General features: G+C 47.6%; 1 protein-coding gene across 4 annotated transcripts in view; it reads left to right on the plus strand.

Moving 5' to 3' along the window:
- The first annotated feature begins 602 nt into the window (after window positions 1-602).
- Window positions 603-17,154, plus strand: part of STIM1 (stromal interaction molecule 1) — a 176,297-nt gene continuing 159,745 nt past the window's right edge. The window contains exons 1-2 of one of the 4 annotated variants that reach the window (XM_058545744.1): window positions 603-1,271; window positions 1,506-1,601. In XM_058545744.1, coding sequence (XP_058401727.1) covers window positions 1,133-1,271; window positions 1,506-1,601 — 235 coding nt within the window. In that variant the 5' untranslated portion in view covers window positions 603-1,132. The remainder of the gene's footprint in view (window positions 1,272-1,505; window positions 1,602-17,154) is intronic. The other 3 variants (XM_058545745.1, XM_058545746.1, XM_058545747.1) reach the window with 3 other exon arrangements.

Genomic DNA, 17,154 nt, shown 5'->3' on the forward strand with positions numbered 1-17,154 from the left:
CCGGCCCGGAGTGGGGGGCTGGGAGCGCGCCCCCGGCCGAACCGGGCCTGGACGTTGTCGCCTCAGGCAGCCCGGGGCGGCAGTCGTTGTGCCGGGGGCCTGTGTGCAGCCCGGCTCTAGAGCTGAGGCGAGTGGAGCAGCACCGAGGCCGGAGATCCGGGCAGGCAGCTACTGCCGCCGCCACAGGCCTGGGTTACCTGAACAACTGCGTGTCAGGGGCCCGCCCGCCGGGCCGCGGGCGGTTAGCGCGGGAGAGACTCGAGAGGGAAGCGGGGGCCAGGACCCGACCCTTGGCGCGGGAGGGCGGTCCTGGCGGAGACCAGCGCGGGCTGAGGGCAGGGAGAGCCCGCCGGGGGCTGGGGGCGCCCAGCGGCTGCCTCCAACAGGTTATTCCGGCATAAGCCCGGCGCTGGGGCGGGCCCGGGCCTCGCGGGGGGCCGGGCGGCGCGGGGCGGGCCTGCGGGAGAGCACGCCCCCGCCCGCCCCGGGCCCGCCCCGCGCCGCCTGCCCGCTCGCCGGGGAGCCGCTGTCCCGGGCCTGGCCCGTGCGCGTCCGCCTGCTGAACCTGGGCACTGCCGGCCGCCTGGGCGCGGGACTGGGCGGAGGCGCTGACCTCGGCCTAGGAGGCCTGGGATCTCGGAGCCGCCCGCGCCCGCGGGGGCCTGCGAGTCGCACGCCCTCCCCGAGCCTGTGCTGCTCGCCGCTCCTCGGCGGGGCGAGGCCAGGTGCCCCCCTCTTCCCCTGCCTTCTCTCCCTCCCCCACTCCCGTCCCCGCGGGAGATCCCGCCCGCCCGCAGGGGTGTAGCCGGCTGCGGAGCTGACAGCGGCCCCGCAGCCACCCTGTCCAAACTCTCCGGAAGCGGCCCGAGCAGACAGGGCGCTCAGGCCGCCGAAGCTCCAGCGGACCCACTGTTGGACCGGAGGCGACGTCCCTCCTCCCGCGCCCAAACTTGGAGCACTTGACCTTTGGCTGTCGGAGGAGGCAGGCCTGCGGGTGGCTGGACAGCTGCGGCGCCTCGAGGGCATCTTGCCTGGGGTTCCGGGACCGCCGGCTGCACTCTCGGGCTCCTGACTTTGCCTCTGGGATCCCGAGGTGTCCACATCAGGCGCATGTTGACTGAGACCTGGAGTCATGGATGTGTGCGCCCGTCTTGCCCTGTGGCTCCTCTGGGGGCTCGTCCTGCATCATGGCCAGAGCCTCAGCCATAGCCAGAGCGAGAAGGCGACAGGAGCCGGCTCGGGGGCTGCTTCTGAGGAGTCCACTGCAGAAGGTAAGGCCTTGCCACGGGCTGGACCGGGCTGGGGGCTTTGACTCAGAACTGAAGTGCCCGAGTGGGAAAGTTGAACCCTAGGTTTCTACATGTGCGGTTGATGGAGGACCCACACATGGCACTGCCTGTTCGCATTAGTCCAGTGAGTTCTTTCTGTTCAGGAGCCGTGGCTGATGTCTCTGTCTCTCCTGAACAACTTTCTTCATCCTTTCTCCGGATATCTTTCGTTGGCAGTGAGAAGAGATCTGCCTTCCCGGCCCCTTGGCCTTTCAGATCAGCAAGCCAAAACCCCTTCTCAGGACTACTTGTCTGAAAGAATGGCCTGGGCAGGTAATAAGTCTGTTGCTCTTGGCCAGTTACAGCACTTGCAGCATAAGGGAGGCTACTTTGGTTGGGCAGGGAAAGTCGGGGCTGGGCCAACTCTGTTGCCCTACAGCTTGGTGTTCAGGTGTGCCTTTCAGTTCCTACAAGCGTGGGAACCCTAGTCCCTCCCTTCCCTTAGGTAATCTGCCGTCTTGTAGCTGTGCCCATTTGAAATATCAAGGCAGTTGCTTGCATGGAATCCTGTTTACCACCAGGGAGTTAAATGGCCTTTTCTCAACATGGATTTGATATAATTTGAGGAACCACTTGTTGACTTGTTCTGTTTCTTCTGACTGATGAGGGTTGGAATTCTATGATTTTCTGATCTGTCCAGGTTTTTCCAGTGCACTCATGGAGACTTGAACAGCCTGGTGTTCTGCTGCAGAAGAAAGGAACACTTTTAAAATTCAGTGGTTTTACACAAGGCTTAGAAGGAATTCAGTTTTCTTCCCCCATTTCTCTCACCCTGTCACTGTGATCTCCCCAAAGCGATGGGCTGCAGAGTGGGAGAGTTTATAGCTAGGTTCTTTCTGAGGGTAGGCTAGCTCAAGTGAGGGTACTGCTCAGTGGATGTCCGTTGATACAAGGAGGAAAAGGAAACATAGGTCATGGTGGCTGGGAAGTTTCGTGGATAGATCCAGAGGCTGGCTTTGGTGGTAGACTCTTTCTTGGGAAATTCCCTTTTAACTTCCTTGACTAGACTGGGTGTGATTCCAGGTGCTCCAAGGGCTGGGTTCCAAGAGAGGCCAGGGTTGCTGTATGTACAAGCATAGCACCCAGGCTGTTACTTTGAAGATAGGTCCTTCTTGTATATTAATCCTGTTTCTCCATACGGTGTCTCCTTAGCCCCTGAAACAGCTCAAGGCTTGGTTCTCATTGGGCTATGAAGGGAAAGACTAGTAGGCAGATGTAGGTCAAACTGTGAAGTGGGACCTAAGGAGCATCTCTAGTCCCAGTGATATCCCTGTTTATAGCTGATAATACATCCTTTTTTCACCATAAAATATGAGGGACTGACATAAAATGAATATTTTTTAAGGGGAGGAGGTGTTCTATATTTTAGACACAAGCTAAAGGGATGAAGTTTTGAATTTTAGGCATTAGCTAGCTATCAGGAAGATGTGTGTGTGCCCACGCCTCAGGTGAGAAGTGTTCCAGCACCCCTCAGAACCACCCCATAACTTGAGCTTATGGAGACAGGCCTCCACACAACATATTTCAGAGGGCTGGCTGTGCTGATTATACCACTTAGGCCTCTCTTTTGGTCTTTGATTCCTCTCAGTTCAGAAATTAGTTTCTGTTGTGACAATAATACTGAATCCCAGGGAGGGAAGTCTCAGAGAGGGACCCTAGGTACTGGGAATGGCTATGGTTTGTGGGAACCTGGGGGTCTCAGCACTTTTGTTCTGGTAGGTTGTCCCCTTTAGCCTGTCTGGGACTTTGTCTCTGACTAAGACAGGGACTCATTTTTTGCAAAAAGGTGGCTTGTGGACTGGGTTCTGCTAAAGGATTTGGGGAGGAGCTTTCTATGCATCCAGGAATTCCTATAGCCTTTCCAGGTCCTCTGTATCCTCAGAACACAGGAGTTTTACTTGCTCTTGAAACTGCCACTTTTCTAAATCCGATTCAACATACCCAGTCAATTTGTATGTTTTCCACAGTTTACGTTTTATAATTACACAGCTTTTTTTCCCTACAGAAGTCTCACTATGGCCCTGTTAGAATGCAGGGCAGATGGTATTATCCCCTTTTTGTGGGTGAAGAAACTGAGTCCTATGCTCAGTCTTATAGGCAGGTCTTCTGGTACTTAAGTTCTAGACTTCTTCCATCTTCTCCAGCCCTGCCCTGTTAAAGGAGTGCCAGGCAGGGCCGAGAGAAGGCGACTTTCCTCCTGCTGAGTTAGTTAGGCAGGCCCTGCTGACTCTGTAGCTGAGATCCAAGAAAAGGCCTGTCTTTCTCCTCTGGAGAGTCTTCTGAAGGGCCAGAGAGTTGGAATTTTTCTCTTGTTGGATGTATATGCCCCACTTAAAGGCCTGCCCCTACGGTGAAGGCAGGTGCTCTGCTAGAAGGCCCTCTCATTGGGTGGTAGAGAGGCCATTCCTGTCACCTCTGGCTTTTTGAGGCCTGCACACCCATCTGTGCTGTCACTTTCTCAGTAGAGATCTGTGCCTGGCTGTGCTACTCTGGGGCCTGCATTTCTGAAGCTAGCCTGGAATTGATGCTTGGAACCTCCATAGACTCTGGGCTCATTGCTCCAGAAACTCAAAATGTTTTCTGCAGAATGTGTCTGAGGAGTCCCAGGTGAGTCTGGAGCTGTGACTGCCCGTGTTGGAGGTATTGAGGGCCTCTGATCCAGAACTGTGGTTTGACTCAAGATGGCCAGAACAGGGGCTCAGAGGATAGGCATCTAGGTAGTTTGTGGACTGCAGGCTGGCTTCTCAATCAACTCCTGATGGGAGTGGGAGGCCAGAGCCCTGCCTGCCCACCCAGCTAGTTGTCGCTGCCTCCAAGGCTATAAATGGCCTGGCCATCTTGGTGGCTATGCTAATTTTAGCTGAGGGTGGCTCCCGGAACCAGCCTGGGGTTAAGGGCAGGTGGGTGGGGCTTGGCTGAGGCTAATATTAAAGACTGGGGAGAGGGTCACACTAATCCTGGGGCAACTAAGACATCATCTGCGCCTGCACCTCGCTTTGACAATCACCCTTAGCTAGGTTAATTTATTCAGCAAACATCAGACAGTGCCAGTTCATGTGCTGTTTATTCAACAAATATTTGAGTGTTTGCTCTGGGCCAGGCACTGTGTTTGGTGTTGGGAATTTAAGGATGAACAAAACAGACACCTTCTCTGCCCTCATGGAGTTTACAGTCTAGTGGTGAGATAGGAAATAAATACATAAATAAATATAATATCTTGTGGTAAGTGCCATGGAAGAAAACAACACAGAATGTCATGATGGCGAATCGGAGGACAGAGATCCGGCTAAAGTAGGAACGCAGTGCCTAGTAAGACATTAACAGGGGCCGGCCCCGTGGCTTAGCGGTTAAGTGCGGGCGCTCCGCTGCTGGCGGCCTGGGTTTGGATCCCGGGCGCTGCACTGATGTACCGCTTCTCTGGTCATGCTGAGGCCGCGTCCCACGTACAGCAACTAGAAGGATGTGCAACTATGACATACAACTATCTACTGGGGCTTTGGGGGAAAAATAAATAAACAAATAAAATTAAAAAAAAAAGACATTAACAACATCAGTAACATCAATGATAATAGCAACTAACATTTTTTAGTACTGTGGCAGGCACTATTCCAAACATATTATTCCATTTAATTCTTACATCCTGTGTGCTAGGTATTAGCCCCATTTTATAGGTGAGGAAACGGAATCATAGAAAGGTTAAGTAACTTGCCCAAAGTTATACAGATAGTGGGGAGCAGAGCCAGAATCTGAACCCAGGCAGTCTGACTCTCCTCCATACCTCTACCTCTGCTACTAGGGTATATACTTTTTCAAAACTCAGTGATAAATGCTGTAGTAGATGTATTGTATATACATATAAAAGACTGTGGGAAGCCCAGAGGAGCAAGTGACTAACCCTGCCTGGGAGAGCTGGGGGAGGCTTTTCAGTTTCCCCCATAATTTTTCTCAGATCTTGGGGAGATAAAAAGTGGTTGCCTAATTCAAAAGTTAGGAGGTGGAAACATCAGTTAGTTCAACCCACTTATTTTTAGTGTATGAGGAAAGTGATGTCCAGAGAGGCATCAAATAGAAGTTCCACAGTGGGTTATTGTAGAACTAGACTAAGACATTTGAGTCAGGGACCCTGAATTGAGTAATTGGCTGTTCAATCCACAAGTCCATAATGAGTGCTTATGCTTGCTTTGCTCTATGGAAGGAACTCAGGGCTACCAAAGAAGTCTAAGTGAGAGTGGGGTGGGGATATATATTTAGAGAATATTAAATGTAGTATAATGCACAGGCTTAATGAAGCACAAAACCAGGCACTGTAGACAGTATAGGCTAAGGATTAAGAAGGCTCTGTGTCTGGGCTGGCCTGGTGGCGCAAGTGGCTAGGTGCCCCTGCTCCGCTGCGGCGGCCCGGGGTTCGCTGGTTCCGATCCCGGGCGCGCACCGGCGCACCGCTTGGCAAGCCATGCTGTGGTGGCGTCCCATAAAGTGGAGGAAGGTGGGCGTGGATGTTAGCCCAGGGCCAGTCTTCCTCAGCAAAAAAGAGGAGGATTGGCAGATGTTAGCTCAGGGCCGATCTTCCTCACACACACACAAAAAGGAGGGCTCTGTGTGGTCTAGGCTAGGCTAAGTTGGCTGGGGAGGGCTTCCTGGAAGGAGCGGTTGGGTGGAGGCAGAAGAGAACCAGGAAGGAGTGATCTGACTTGGGAACGGTTGGAGGAAAGGCAGCATTATAGATGTCTGGGTCACCAGTATGAGCACATGCGGTCTCACTGTTTGGCATGAAAAATAATTGGCAGAGTTGCTTCATAGTTGGCCAGCTACCTCGCATGAGGGCCCACAGACAGGAAGATTGCAGTCATGTGGGATCTAGCGCACGTCTAATAACTACTATAATTTTGAAGTGATGATGAATGTAAATAATATTTTGAGATATCTGCAACAATGTAATGTGACATGAAAATATCTGTAATTTCTATTGGTGCCAAAATCATAGGTACTGCTAATAATATTGTGGTTGGTTGCTTACAATATATAATTGAAGGAAATGGTAACTTTCAGTAAGAGAATATTGAAAATAAAGATGTAATTTCTTTCCCATCTAAATTCACAGCACCACCCCCCTGCATCCCCTGAATTCTACCCATGGGCCCCTTAGGAATGTGGGGCCTTCATGTTAAGAACTCTTGTTCTGGGGGCCGGCCCGGTGACGCAAGCGGGTAAGTGTGCGTGCTCCGCTGTGGCGGCCCGGGGTTCGCCGGTTTGGATCCCTGGCGCGTACTGACGCACTACTTGGTATGCCATGCTGCGGCGGCGTCCCATGTAAAGTGGAGGAAGATGGGCATGGATGTTAGCCCAGGGCGGGTCTTCCTCAGCAAAAAAAGAAGAGGATTGGCAGATGTTAGCACAGGCCTGATCTCCTCACACACACACGCAAAAACTCCTGTTCTCTGGCAAGGAAGGGATGAGGTCTTATTGTGGGGAGTGGTTTCCTAGGTTTCCACAGGACTTGGGTTTGAACCCCAAGGGGCCCCTCATTTCCTACTGAGTAGCTTTGAGATACATTGCTGAGTGACTTCACGGGTGTGCTGTGGTACATTTCCCTTTGTGGGAAACGATTCTGCAGGAAACCCAGCAACTCTGGCTGTCAGACTTTTAGGGAGAGAGAAAGATACCAAACTGGGCCTCCAACAGAGCTTTCTTTTTTTTTTACTGCTGATAAAAAAAAATATTATGAAACATTTCAGATATACAACAAAGTATAAAGAATAATACACTGAATACCCATGTGCCCACAATACAGTTTAAGAAATAAAATAATAACAATACAGAGCTTTCTTTATTACCCCAGGACACTTTGTATAAATTTCTGATGTAACAGATAGCACATTGTATATATGTTTGCTAAGCTCTTTGTGGAAGAAGGCAGGAGGGGTTGTACTTTATTTATCTCTGTTTTTATTGTGTCCAGCCTAAAACCTCTGTTAAAATTTGTTGGAAAAGCTGGAATCAGGGCCTGTTTGAATGACTCGTATTTTCTCTCTTCCTTTCAAACCATCTCATGTCTTGGGTACATATTCTGGGCTTTTCCTCAACTCTTGGAGATGTTGCTCACCCAGGGCACTTTGTGTTTTCATCCAAGCTCAGATCTGTTTATCCCCTTTCAGTCTATTGTTTTATTTTATCCTCGACTTTGGAAGTAGGTAGGGCTGTTTTTATTATTATGCCCATTTTAAAGATGAAGAATTTGTACCTGAGCAATTTGTGTTTTTGGTCACATAGCTAAAAAGTGGCAGGATCAGAACTATACCTCTGGGGATCTGTGTACCAAGCCCTTGCCGTTTTTATCAGAACACATTACCTATCCACGTGTCCTCACTGATCTGGCACTCACAGCCTCAGTGGTGTGGTGATAGCTGTGTTAACAAAGGTGTTTGAATAGTCTAGTCACCTATCACAAAGTGCTGTTCTGGAGGATGGGAGAGTCTGTATTCTTACCAGCCAGCCATGCTCTGGGGTTGGAGTTATCTGTGTATATGCCTGCCTTCCTTGATATTCCATAAGCTGCTCAAGGATTAAGATAGCAAGCTCCCAGCACAAGGCTGGGCATGGAGTATACTTTACGTGCTATCAAGTTTGTAGAGCTGAATTGAAGGAGATTTATATTGTCTGGTTCTGATTCTCCTGTAGTTTACTAGGCACTTGGTTAGAAGTTGAAAGAATTTTCCTTAGAAAGGGTTAGGTAAAGTTGAAAAAATAAGCTTTACTTAGAAAGTTCACTGTTTTAGAATTTTTCATTCTTTGTTAAAAAAAAATCATCCAGATCACTTTGGGTTCAACAGCCTCCCTTCATTTGGAAGATGTTTGTCTAGAATTTTAAAGTAGCCAGACTCTTATCATTGCAGTCCTTACTAGGAGAATACAGTTAGGCGTAGCTGGGAAACTGTCTAATGCCACAGAGGACCTCTGTGTAGTTGGGAGGAGAGAGTTGGGAAATGAGTGGTTGGGGCTGGATAGAAGCCTATATGTAAAGTGAGATGATTGGCTTTGGTTTGCAGAAGGGACTGAGTTGGCCACAGCCATCAGTCATAAATATCTGGATTTTGGGGACCTTCAAGAGTTCCAGCTCCTTTCCTTACTAGCTGTGGACCTAGTGGAGGGTTAGTCACCTCATCTCTCTCAGCCTTAGTTTTTTCATTTGAGGAAAGAGAATAACCTGAATGTATAGATTTGTAGTGAGGATAAAATGAGATAACTTATCTGGTGAAAGGGCTTTATAAAGCTCTTTCTAAAGTACTACACAATTAGGGATAGTTGGATCCTTTCAGCCTTTGCTTTTGTGGGCCTGAAAAGCCTCAGTCAGAATCTGAGTGTCTAGTTATGGTAGCATCCCTGTAAGGGTAGTTGCTTCTCTGAACCTGCTGTAGTTCCATTGTCTTACTTCATGTGTACCCACCAAATGTTTACCGACCCTGGGTGTGGCCAAACTGAGCTTTTATTCAAGGCTTACGCTAGGCCATAGGAAAGCTGTTGATAAAGTCTGGGTACTAGTATTTGACCTTATTTCCGGCCCATATCCCATCCTTTCACTGAGTGTAACCACTTCCCTAGCCTCATGCTTGAAATGGCTGACCAGATGGGCCTGGTCCCCACCTGCATAACAAATTATCCCCAGACTTAGAGGCCTAAAACAGTAAACATTTATTATCTCACAGCTTCTGTGGGTTAGGAATCTGGGTGCTGCTTAGCTGGGTGCCTCTGGCTCAAGGTCTCTCATGAGGTTGCAGTCCAGCTGTTCGGCTGGGACTGAAAGCTCAATCGCTGGGAGAGTATTTGCTTTCAAGCTAATTTGCATGGTTGTTGGAAGGCCTTGGTCCCTTGGCACATGGGCCTTTCCAGTGGGCTGCCTCATGGCATGACAATTGGCTTCCCCCAGGACAAGTGATCTAAGAGAGAGTGAGAGGGTGTGCCCAAGACGGAAGCTGCAGTCTTTTTATCACCCAATCTTGCATTGATATGCCACAACTTCTGCCATATTCTGTTTGTTAGAAGCAAGTCAATAAGTCTAGCCCACACTCAAGGTGAAGGGATTACACAAGGGCATGACTACCCATCACTGGGGCCATCTTAGAGGATGCCTATGATATCACCCTAGGGCCATGATCTTGGGAACAATGGCTTCTAGGTGCTATGTCCTCTTAGCTTTTCTTTGAATTTCTTTGCTTGCCTCCTAGAATCTTGTGGAATCTTTCTGTACTCTCTTAGATATTGTGTCCTCGTGCTTCATGCATGATTTCATTGCTTTGACAAGTAGTTGACATGGCCCCTCCCTCTATACTTCTCCCTTGTCTTGGGCCCAATCCTAAGCTAGCTTTTTATCCTAGGTTCTAGTGCTGCCTCCCAACTCCTTGTTTGTTACCTTCAGTTCTGGAGCCCATTGTGCATCCACTGACGTTGGAGCCTTTACTGCCCCAACTTGGCTTCTGAGAGCTAGGCTTGTAGGTGGCATTGAATTGGGACTTACACATTGACAGATGAAAAACTTACTCTGACCTTTTAGGCCATTGGTATTAAGTGCTAGGACTTAACATCCTAGTATGTCAAAGCTGGAAGGGCTTTTAAGGACCAGCTCTCCAAAACTCCTCATTTTACATATGAGAGAAGCAAACTTGCCCCAGGTCTTAGCTAGGGCTAGAATCTAACTCATTTTGTCTGATTCTCATTCACATGCTGTTCCAGTTCTGTTGTGGGGACTTTCTACCCTAATGCAGCCAGTTTGGGTTGTTAGGGGGTCTGAGACCTATATAGAGGAGAACCAGAAAGCAGTTCATAGTAGTGTATTGTGTTCACAGAAATTGGGCTGGGCAGAATTGGGGGTATACAAAGTCAGTGTCAAGTGCTGCTTCTGAGAAGTTTCCCGCCCAGCTAGAGAGCTTTTAATATCTGTGACATATGGTGACTAATATCTGCATTCTGAACCACTCCCTTGGCAATCTCAGTTCAGAGCAAGGAGAGATCTGTTTGTTGGGATGTACAAGTATGCTTCCTGAAGGAGGTGGGTCAGAGTGCTGTACTGCATGTCTCACCATGGTTCAGCTCAGCTGATTGCATTATGTATGGATTTGGGGCCTCCACAGGCAGGCTAAGTGTATCTAAAGCCTTGTGGGGTTACTTGTGGCCACCTAGAAAGTGCCAAGGGGAAGCTTTCTGGGCACTGAGAATTTGACAAAACCTTGCCTGTGTTGGCACAACTTGCTAGGGCAGGCAAGACTTGAGAAGGGATGGCTATGGCCCTGTCATCTTTATCAGAATGGAGGAGATTTATTTCATGGGAGAGGCCATGAAAAGAAAAACCTGAAATGAACCAATAGCACCATTCTTTTGTTTTCTGCTGGTGAGCTTAGACTAGAGATGGTGCAGGCTCTAAAATCCCTCCATGGGTGTTAGTTTCCTTCCTGACCTAGGGTTCTGGCCCCAGACCACTTTGCCCGCTTCATCTTACTCTGTTCCCCTCTTGACATCTTGGCCTAGCCAGGCTCTGTCCTGGTCTGCAGAGCATACCTTACACTGATTCTCTTTTGCCTTTACTTAATGTCGTTTTACTCTCCTCCCAGAATGTCCTCCCCTCACCACCTTTCTTCCTTCATAACCTCTCAATCCTCTGTAAAGTGTTGCCTGACATTAATGCTGGCCCTGAGTTCCCTCTCATCTCTGGTGAAACTCTGGTAGCACTTGCTGTCTGCAAAACTCTCTGTGCACTTCACACCCTGCGTATGCCTCTTAAAGTGAGTGACAGCCTGATGTGCAAGAGCACTGGGCACTGGCTTGGGGCCTTACTGACAGTATGACCCAAACTACAGTTTCCTCATTTGGGATTAAAATGGGGTTGAAAGAGAGTTAATTCATGTGAAAGGGTTGTATAGATTTTAAAGCCGTTTTTTTGTTTTTGTTTTGTTTTGCATATTTTTCTCTCTCTTGAGGGCAAGAGCCATGTCTGTTTTGTTGACTATAGGACCCATCCTTAGTATCTATCACAGTACTGGTCAGAGAGTATGTGCCCAGTAGAAATTTGTTGAATAAATGAATGAATAACAGTGAGTTGATCCTTGCATTGAGTAGGCTTGGAGAGAGAGTGCCAAGTAAATTGACATCAGTTCCTATGAAAAGCTTAGATGAGAGTGGCCTGAGATTAGGGGAAGAATTCACATGGTGGGTTTTCTGAGGAGTTCTGTGGGCACTAATTTTCTGGTGACTATTACTTCATCCCTATTTATTGAGTACCTACTGAACCTGTGCATGGTGACAGTTATCAGTCACACTGGGGGATGGTTTGGCCCTTGACTCTGACTGGCAGTTTTTGTTTGTCTGCTCTGGCTGCTCTACCCTAAGCAGGTGGCTGCAATAGGAATGGAGCAAGTCTGTGCTCATAAATGGTCGATATGATGGGCCGGCCCCATGGCTTAGCAGTTAAGTGCGCGTGCTCCGCTGCTGGTGGCCTGGGTTTGGATCCCGGGCGCGCACCAACGCACCGCTTCTCCGGCCATGCTGAGGCCGTGTCCCACGTACAGCAACTAGAAGGATGTGCATCTATGACATACAACTATCTACTGGGGCTTTGGGGGAAAAAAATAAATAAATAAAATTAAAAATAAATAAATAAATGGCCGACATGAGACCTGTGGGCAAGGCCTCCTCAGGTCCTTCCTGCTCCTCCCTGTCTTAGGTTCCATGGCCCACATGGGTTTACCTCAGGTCAAACTTGAGGCAGCCGAGTGAACAGAATGAACTTTAACTGCTTTTCTTAGCCTGGCTTGTGAGATGGAGGAGGGAGCCTTCTCTCATGCTGGGCTTGTTGAGCCTTAGGGAGGTGGGATATTCCAGAGGGATCACTGGCTTTTTATTTTTATTTATTTATTTATTTTTATAATTTTATTTATTTATTTTATTTTTTCCCCCAAAGCCCCAGTAGATAGTTGTATGTCAAAGCTGCACATCCTTCTAGTTGCTGTATGTGGGACGCGGCCTCAGCATGGCTGGAGAAGCGATGTGTCGGTGCGCGCCCGGGATCTGAACCCCGGCCACCAGCAGCGGAGCGGAGCGCGCGCACTTAACTGCTAAGCCACTGGGCCGGCCCCTGGCTTTTTAAATGTTATCTCTGATGCTGAGAACTCCCTGCGCCTTAGAGAAATCCCGCCTGAGCAGATATCAGACCAGCTTTCCTTCGGGCATTGGGGAGGGGCCTGTAGGGAGACTTGGTAGAGGAGGCAAAGGTATAAGAGAGTCAGCTGTGCTGTCAGCATGGCCTACCTAGGACAAACCTGTCCCTTTCCTCTGTTAGCAACATTTACAGAGCTCCTCGCTGCCTTGTGTTGAGTTCTAACCTAGATAATGACCAGAAATCTCACTGACAGGCAGGCAGGCAGGCTTCCAAACCTCATATACCCCTAATTTTCTCCAGTGTGATTCAGTAGCTCTGCTCCTGTTTGGCCTCTCTGTGTTATCTCAGGCCTCTCAGGAAGCTCTTAGAACTCTCATCACTACAGCATATGTTAAAACAAATGTGTCCATGTTTGCCAAGTTCCCAGAGCCAGCATGTGAAATGCAGTGGCCGGGGGAGATGGGTGCCCTTTGGGTATAACACATACACAGGTTAGAAAGCAGTATGTGCCTGTGTGTTTGTGCATGTGTTGCTGGGTAATCAGATTTGTGGAGGTCTTATTTCAAGAAACATTTGCTGACCAGGGCAAAGGTCACTGGAACTCACACTTCATATCTCTGAAGAGGTAAGGATGTAATTAAGACAACTCAAATAACTTCAATGATAAGAATGATGGTGGTAGCTACTACTTATTGAGCTCCTGTTATGTTCTAGCCACTGGGCTAGGTGATTTATATCTGCACAACAACTTTTAAAGGTGGAGATTTTTCTCATTTTTTAGATGGGGAAACTGTAACTCTCAGAATTTAAGTAATTTTTCCAAGGTGACTAAGCCAGGATTTGAATTTAGGTTTATGTGACCCAAAGGCCAATGCTGTTTCTATTTTTGTTTAACAACTTCTGGAGAAAGAAACAGCTATATGAGTTTAGGTAGAGGTGTGCATTTGGATTAAAAAGTATACAGTTTATCAGACTGTTAGTGGCATTTGTTTGTTCTATCACCTAAGTGGCCTTAAAGAAACTGGAATTAGGATTTTGGGGCATGGGGGAGGGAACGAGAGGGTGTATTCACTTATAAATTCTGAATAGGAATATCACATTGGTGAAGTGTTTAGCTACAGAGTGGTGTGTATTCAGTTTGTATCTTCCAAAAATAGCATTATGGTTGAGTTCTTCTGGATGAAGCTTTGGGATAGGGTCTGTATCTATGTAGTGTTCTTTACCTCTTCAGTCAACATTTAACATGTGTATTATATGTCATATGACAATCCCTGCCCACTAGAAGGGCTGAGTATAATAGAATTAAGATGTGCACCTATATTTTTCTGTATCATAATAAGAGCTCCTATTTATTGAGCACCTACTCTATACCAGGACTGGGCTAGATACTTTCCCATATATGATCTTGTTTAATCCTCATAACAGATCTCCCACTTTAAAGCTTATTGTGCAAGGCAATCTAGTACCCTATGAATGATACCGATGGTCCTATTGGAGAGTGGGATCACCTTTGCCTGGAGAGATCGAGGAAGCTTTGTGGTGGAGGTAGCAGCTTAGTGGGTCTTCAGGTACTTTAGGCAGAAATATAAAGTAAGTTGAGGGAAGCATTCCAGTCAGGAAATGTCGTGAGTAATGGCATGGAGTGGGAAAAAGTGGAGAGTCTTTAGGGGACATTAGTTAGTCCAGACTGGCTGGAGAGTGGCATCTATGAAGGAGAGTACTATAAAATAAGGCAAAAAAGATTAATTGAGGAAAGATCATGGAGGGCCTCAAAGTCAGGCTAAAGAGTTTAGACTGTACTTTGTAGGCAGTAAGTGGTCCTTGTAGGTTTTGAGCAGGAGACAGACATGACCTGAGTTTTGCTTTAGGAAGGTTAATGTCACAGAGCATTACACGATGCATTGGTGGGAGTGAAGTTGGAGGCAGGGAGTCTAGATGGGAGACTGCAATTGTTCATGAGCAGAGATCAGGGTCTACGTTGTGGAGGTAGAATCAATAGGACTTAGAGTTTAAGTATAGGGAGGGAAGGAAAGAGAAGATTCAAAGGTACACTTATGTTTTGAGTGTAGGTAATGAGGAGCCTGGTGGTGCCATTAACAGAAAATATATAGCAGTCACAAGGAGGGTCAGTGTGAGGGGATGATGAGTGGAGGGGTAGTTGACTTTATTTGAAGTGCTGGGCAGGGGGCTACACTTGACAGTACTCCAGGAACCAAAGAATTTTCTTCTCTCTACATTTGTTTCACATCGCTTCGCTTCATTTTACAGATGAGTTTTCTGGTGCCCAAAGAAGTGAAACTATTTGCTCAAGGTCATACAGTAACTCCTCAGTGGATTCCAAGTCAGAGAATCCAATTTGCTTGTTTTTTAGCTTTTAAGCTTCCTAACAAAGCTGGGCCTTCATTGTATGAAAATCAGAGTCTTGGAGATAGGAAAACCTGGGTTCAACTCCAGGTTTTGCCATTTTCTTTCTTTCTTTTTTTTTTTTTTTGTGAGGAAGATCAGCCCTGAGCTAACATCCATGCTAATCCTCCTCTTTTTGCTGAGGAAGACCGGCTCTGAGCTAACATCTATTGCCAGTCCTCCTCCTTTTTTTCTCCAAAGCCCCAGTAGATAGTTGTATGTCATAGTTGCACATCCTTCTAGTTGCTGTATGTGGGACGCGGCCTCAGCATGGCTGGAGAAGCGGTGAGTCGGTGCGCACCCGGGATCCGAACCCGGGCCTCCAGTAGCGGAGCACGCGTACTTAACCGCTAAGCCATGGGGCCGGCCCTGCCATTTTCTATTTGTGAGGTCTTGAACGGGTTGCTTTTTCTCTCTGAGACTTAGTTTCCAAATTTGCGAAAAAGGGAAAATTAATCTCTACCTTTTGGAGGCAATGGAATATAAGGGACTTTGTAAAACTCCTAAATGCCATGTAAGAGTATTATTCCAGGATTATGGTTGGGTTGGAGCCAATATATAGAGTGAGTATTTTGGCCAAATAAGAGCAGACTTAAACTCACAGTTTTTCATGGGAGGTCTTCTTTCACTTTAGGCTGTCCTAGACTGCTCTCTCACCTGCAGTTGGGGCTTTCTCGTCTGGGAACATGCCAAGTTTTCCATAGTCACAGATCTCCAATTTTCTAGTGGGAAATGGAGTTGCTGAAGGAAGACTAAGTGAGCATACCCTATCAGGTGTTCTTGGTCTGAGAGAAGATGATTACTATCCCTTTTCGCCAGGGTCTTCTGCCAACCTTCAACTGGCTCAAGGTGTGGGGGTAGAGTGGTAGCTGAATTAGGCTCTGCTGTGGGGGAAACGTCCTGCTAGACTAGGGTAAGCCCTGGCTTGGGACAGAGGTACTAGGCTGCAGCTGCTGGTCAAAGCTAGTGCCTGGAGGCCTCTTGTGGTCATCTCTTAGGTTTAGTGCACATGTTCCTGACTCCTCTTGACAGGAGAAGTAGGCTGCTCTTGTATTGTCAGGTAGCAGGTCTGTGGTTGTGTCAGCTCTCTGTCATGGGAGCAGGCCTGAAACTGGCCATCTTATCTGATGTCTTGTCACACACACTCTGAGAGAGTGGAGGGGGATTGCAAGAAGATTTTCTGATTAATAAAATAGCTGCTTACTGTTTTGTAGCTTCTGTCTTAAAGCATTTTCTTTCCACTATTTCCCTTGAACCTTTTTTTCTTTTTCTTTCCTCTTCCTAGCTTAGTTCTCTTGAGTCCTCATAGTTTTCTTTATGAAATATCTAATTTAATAAAAAAGAACAGGAGACTAGGAATTAGCACGGGTTCTGATACCTCTTGACCTTTCTGGGCCTCAGTTTCCCCATACCAGGTATTTGGGAAATAACAGAACCTATCTCACAAGGTTGATGCGTGTAGCTCTTATGAGAGAATGTGACAAGTGTTTAGTCTTATACAGATGTGAGTAGTTTATTATTATTAGTTTTCCTCCTCTGAATTGTCTGATCATCTATGCAGTTCCCTGGTTCATCCCCTCTCTTTACTACCCTATGTCTCCTAGGTTCTCACTTTCCTTATAACCTTGCTTTTTAACTCTTAATGACAACAGGAAAAGTGTGGCTACACTTGGGACAGTTCCAAGAGAGAGGGCCTGAGCCTTTGGAAAATGTAAAGTTCATTGGCTTTTGAGTGTCATATCTTGTCATTATGCCTCAATTTTCACATTTGCCTCCTGGTTTACCGTATTCTCTATTCTTTTGAGTCTTGAGGTTATTTCCACTTTGGAGAATCCCCCTTTAAAATGTAAGCATCACTGGGTTGAGGTTACCCCTGAACTGAGAATCAAAATTAGCTTTTGCTAGCTTTTCAGTGTGGATTAGGTTAGGGTGTAGCCACTGGGTATAGCCATTTGGGCCACAGTAGGACACTGGGGTGGGGGATGGAGCCTGGCAAGAGAGCAATTCTTAGTTTACTGATGCAGGAAGGGTGTCAGGGCTTCAGGGCATACTTGATGCTGCCTCCCTGTAGCCCACACCCAGCTGTTCTTCCTGAGCTGAGTGTGTGCCTGTACTCTCAGCCAGAAGTCAGAGCTTGCTGAGGCCTGATTCCCCGAAGAATTCACTGATGAAAATTAGGGCACTTGAGCAGATCTAATTGGCTGAACTGTGTGAAGGGCAGAGGCTTTCCCTGGGGGCTCCTTTTAGTTTCCTGTGGTTATAGACTTTTAAGGTTAG

The sequence above is a fragment of the Diceros bicornis genome, chromosome 7 (genome assembly GCF_020826845.1).
Source record: "Diceros bicornis minor isolate mBicDic1 chromosome 7, mDicBic1.mat.cur, whole genome shotgun sequence".
NCBI classification, from domain to species: Eukaryota; Metazoa; Chordata; class Mammalia; order Perissodactyla; family Rhinocerotidae; genus Diceros; species Diceros bicornis.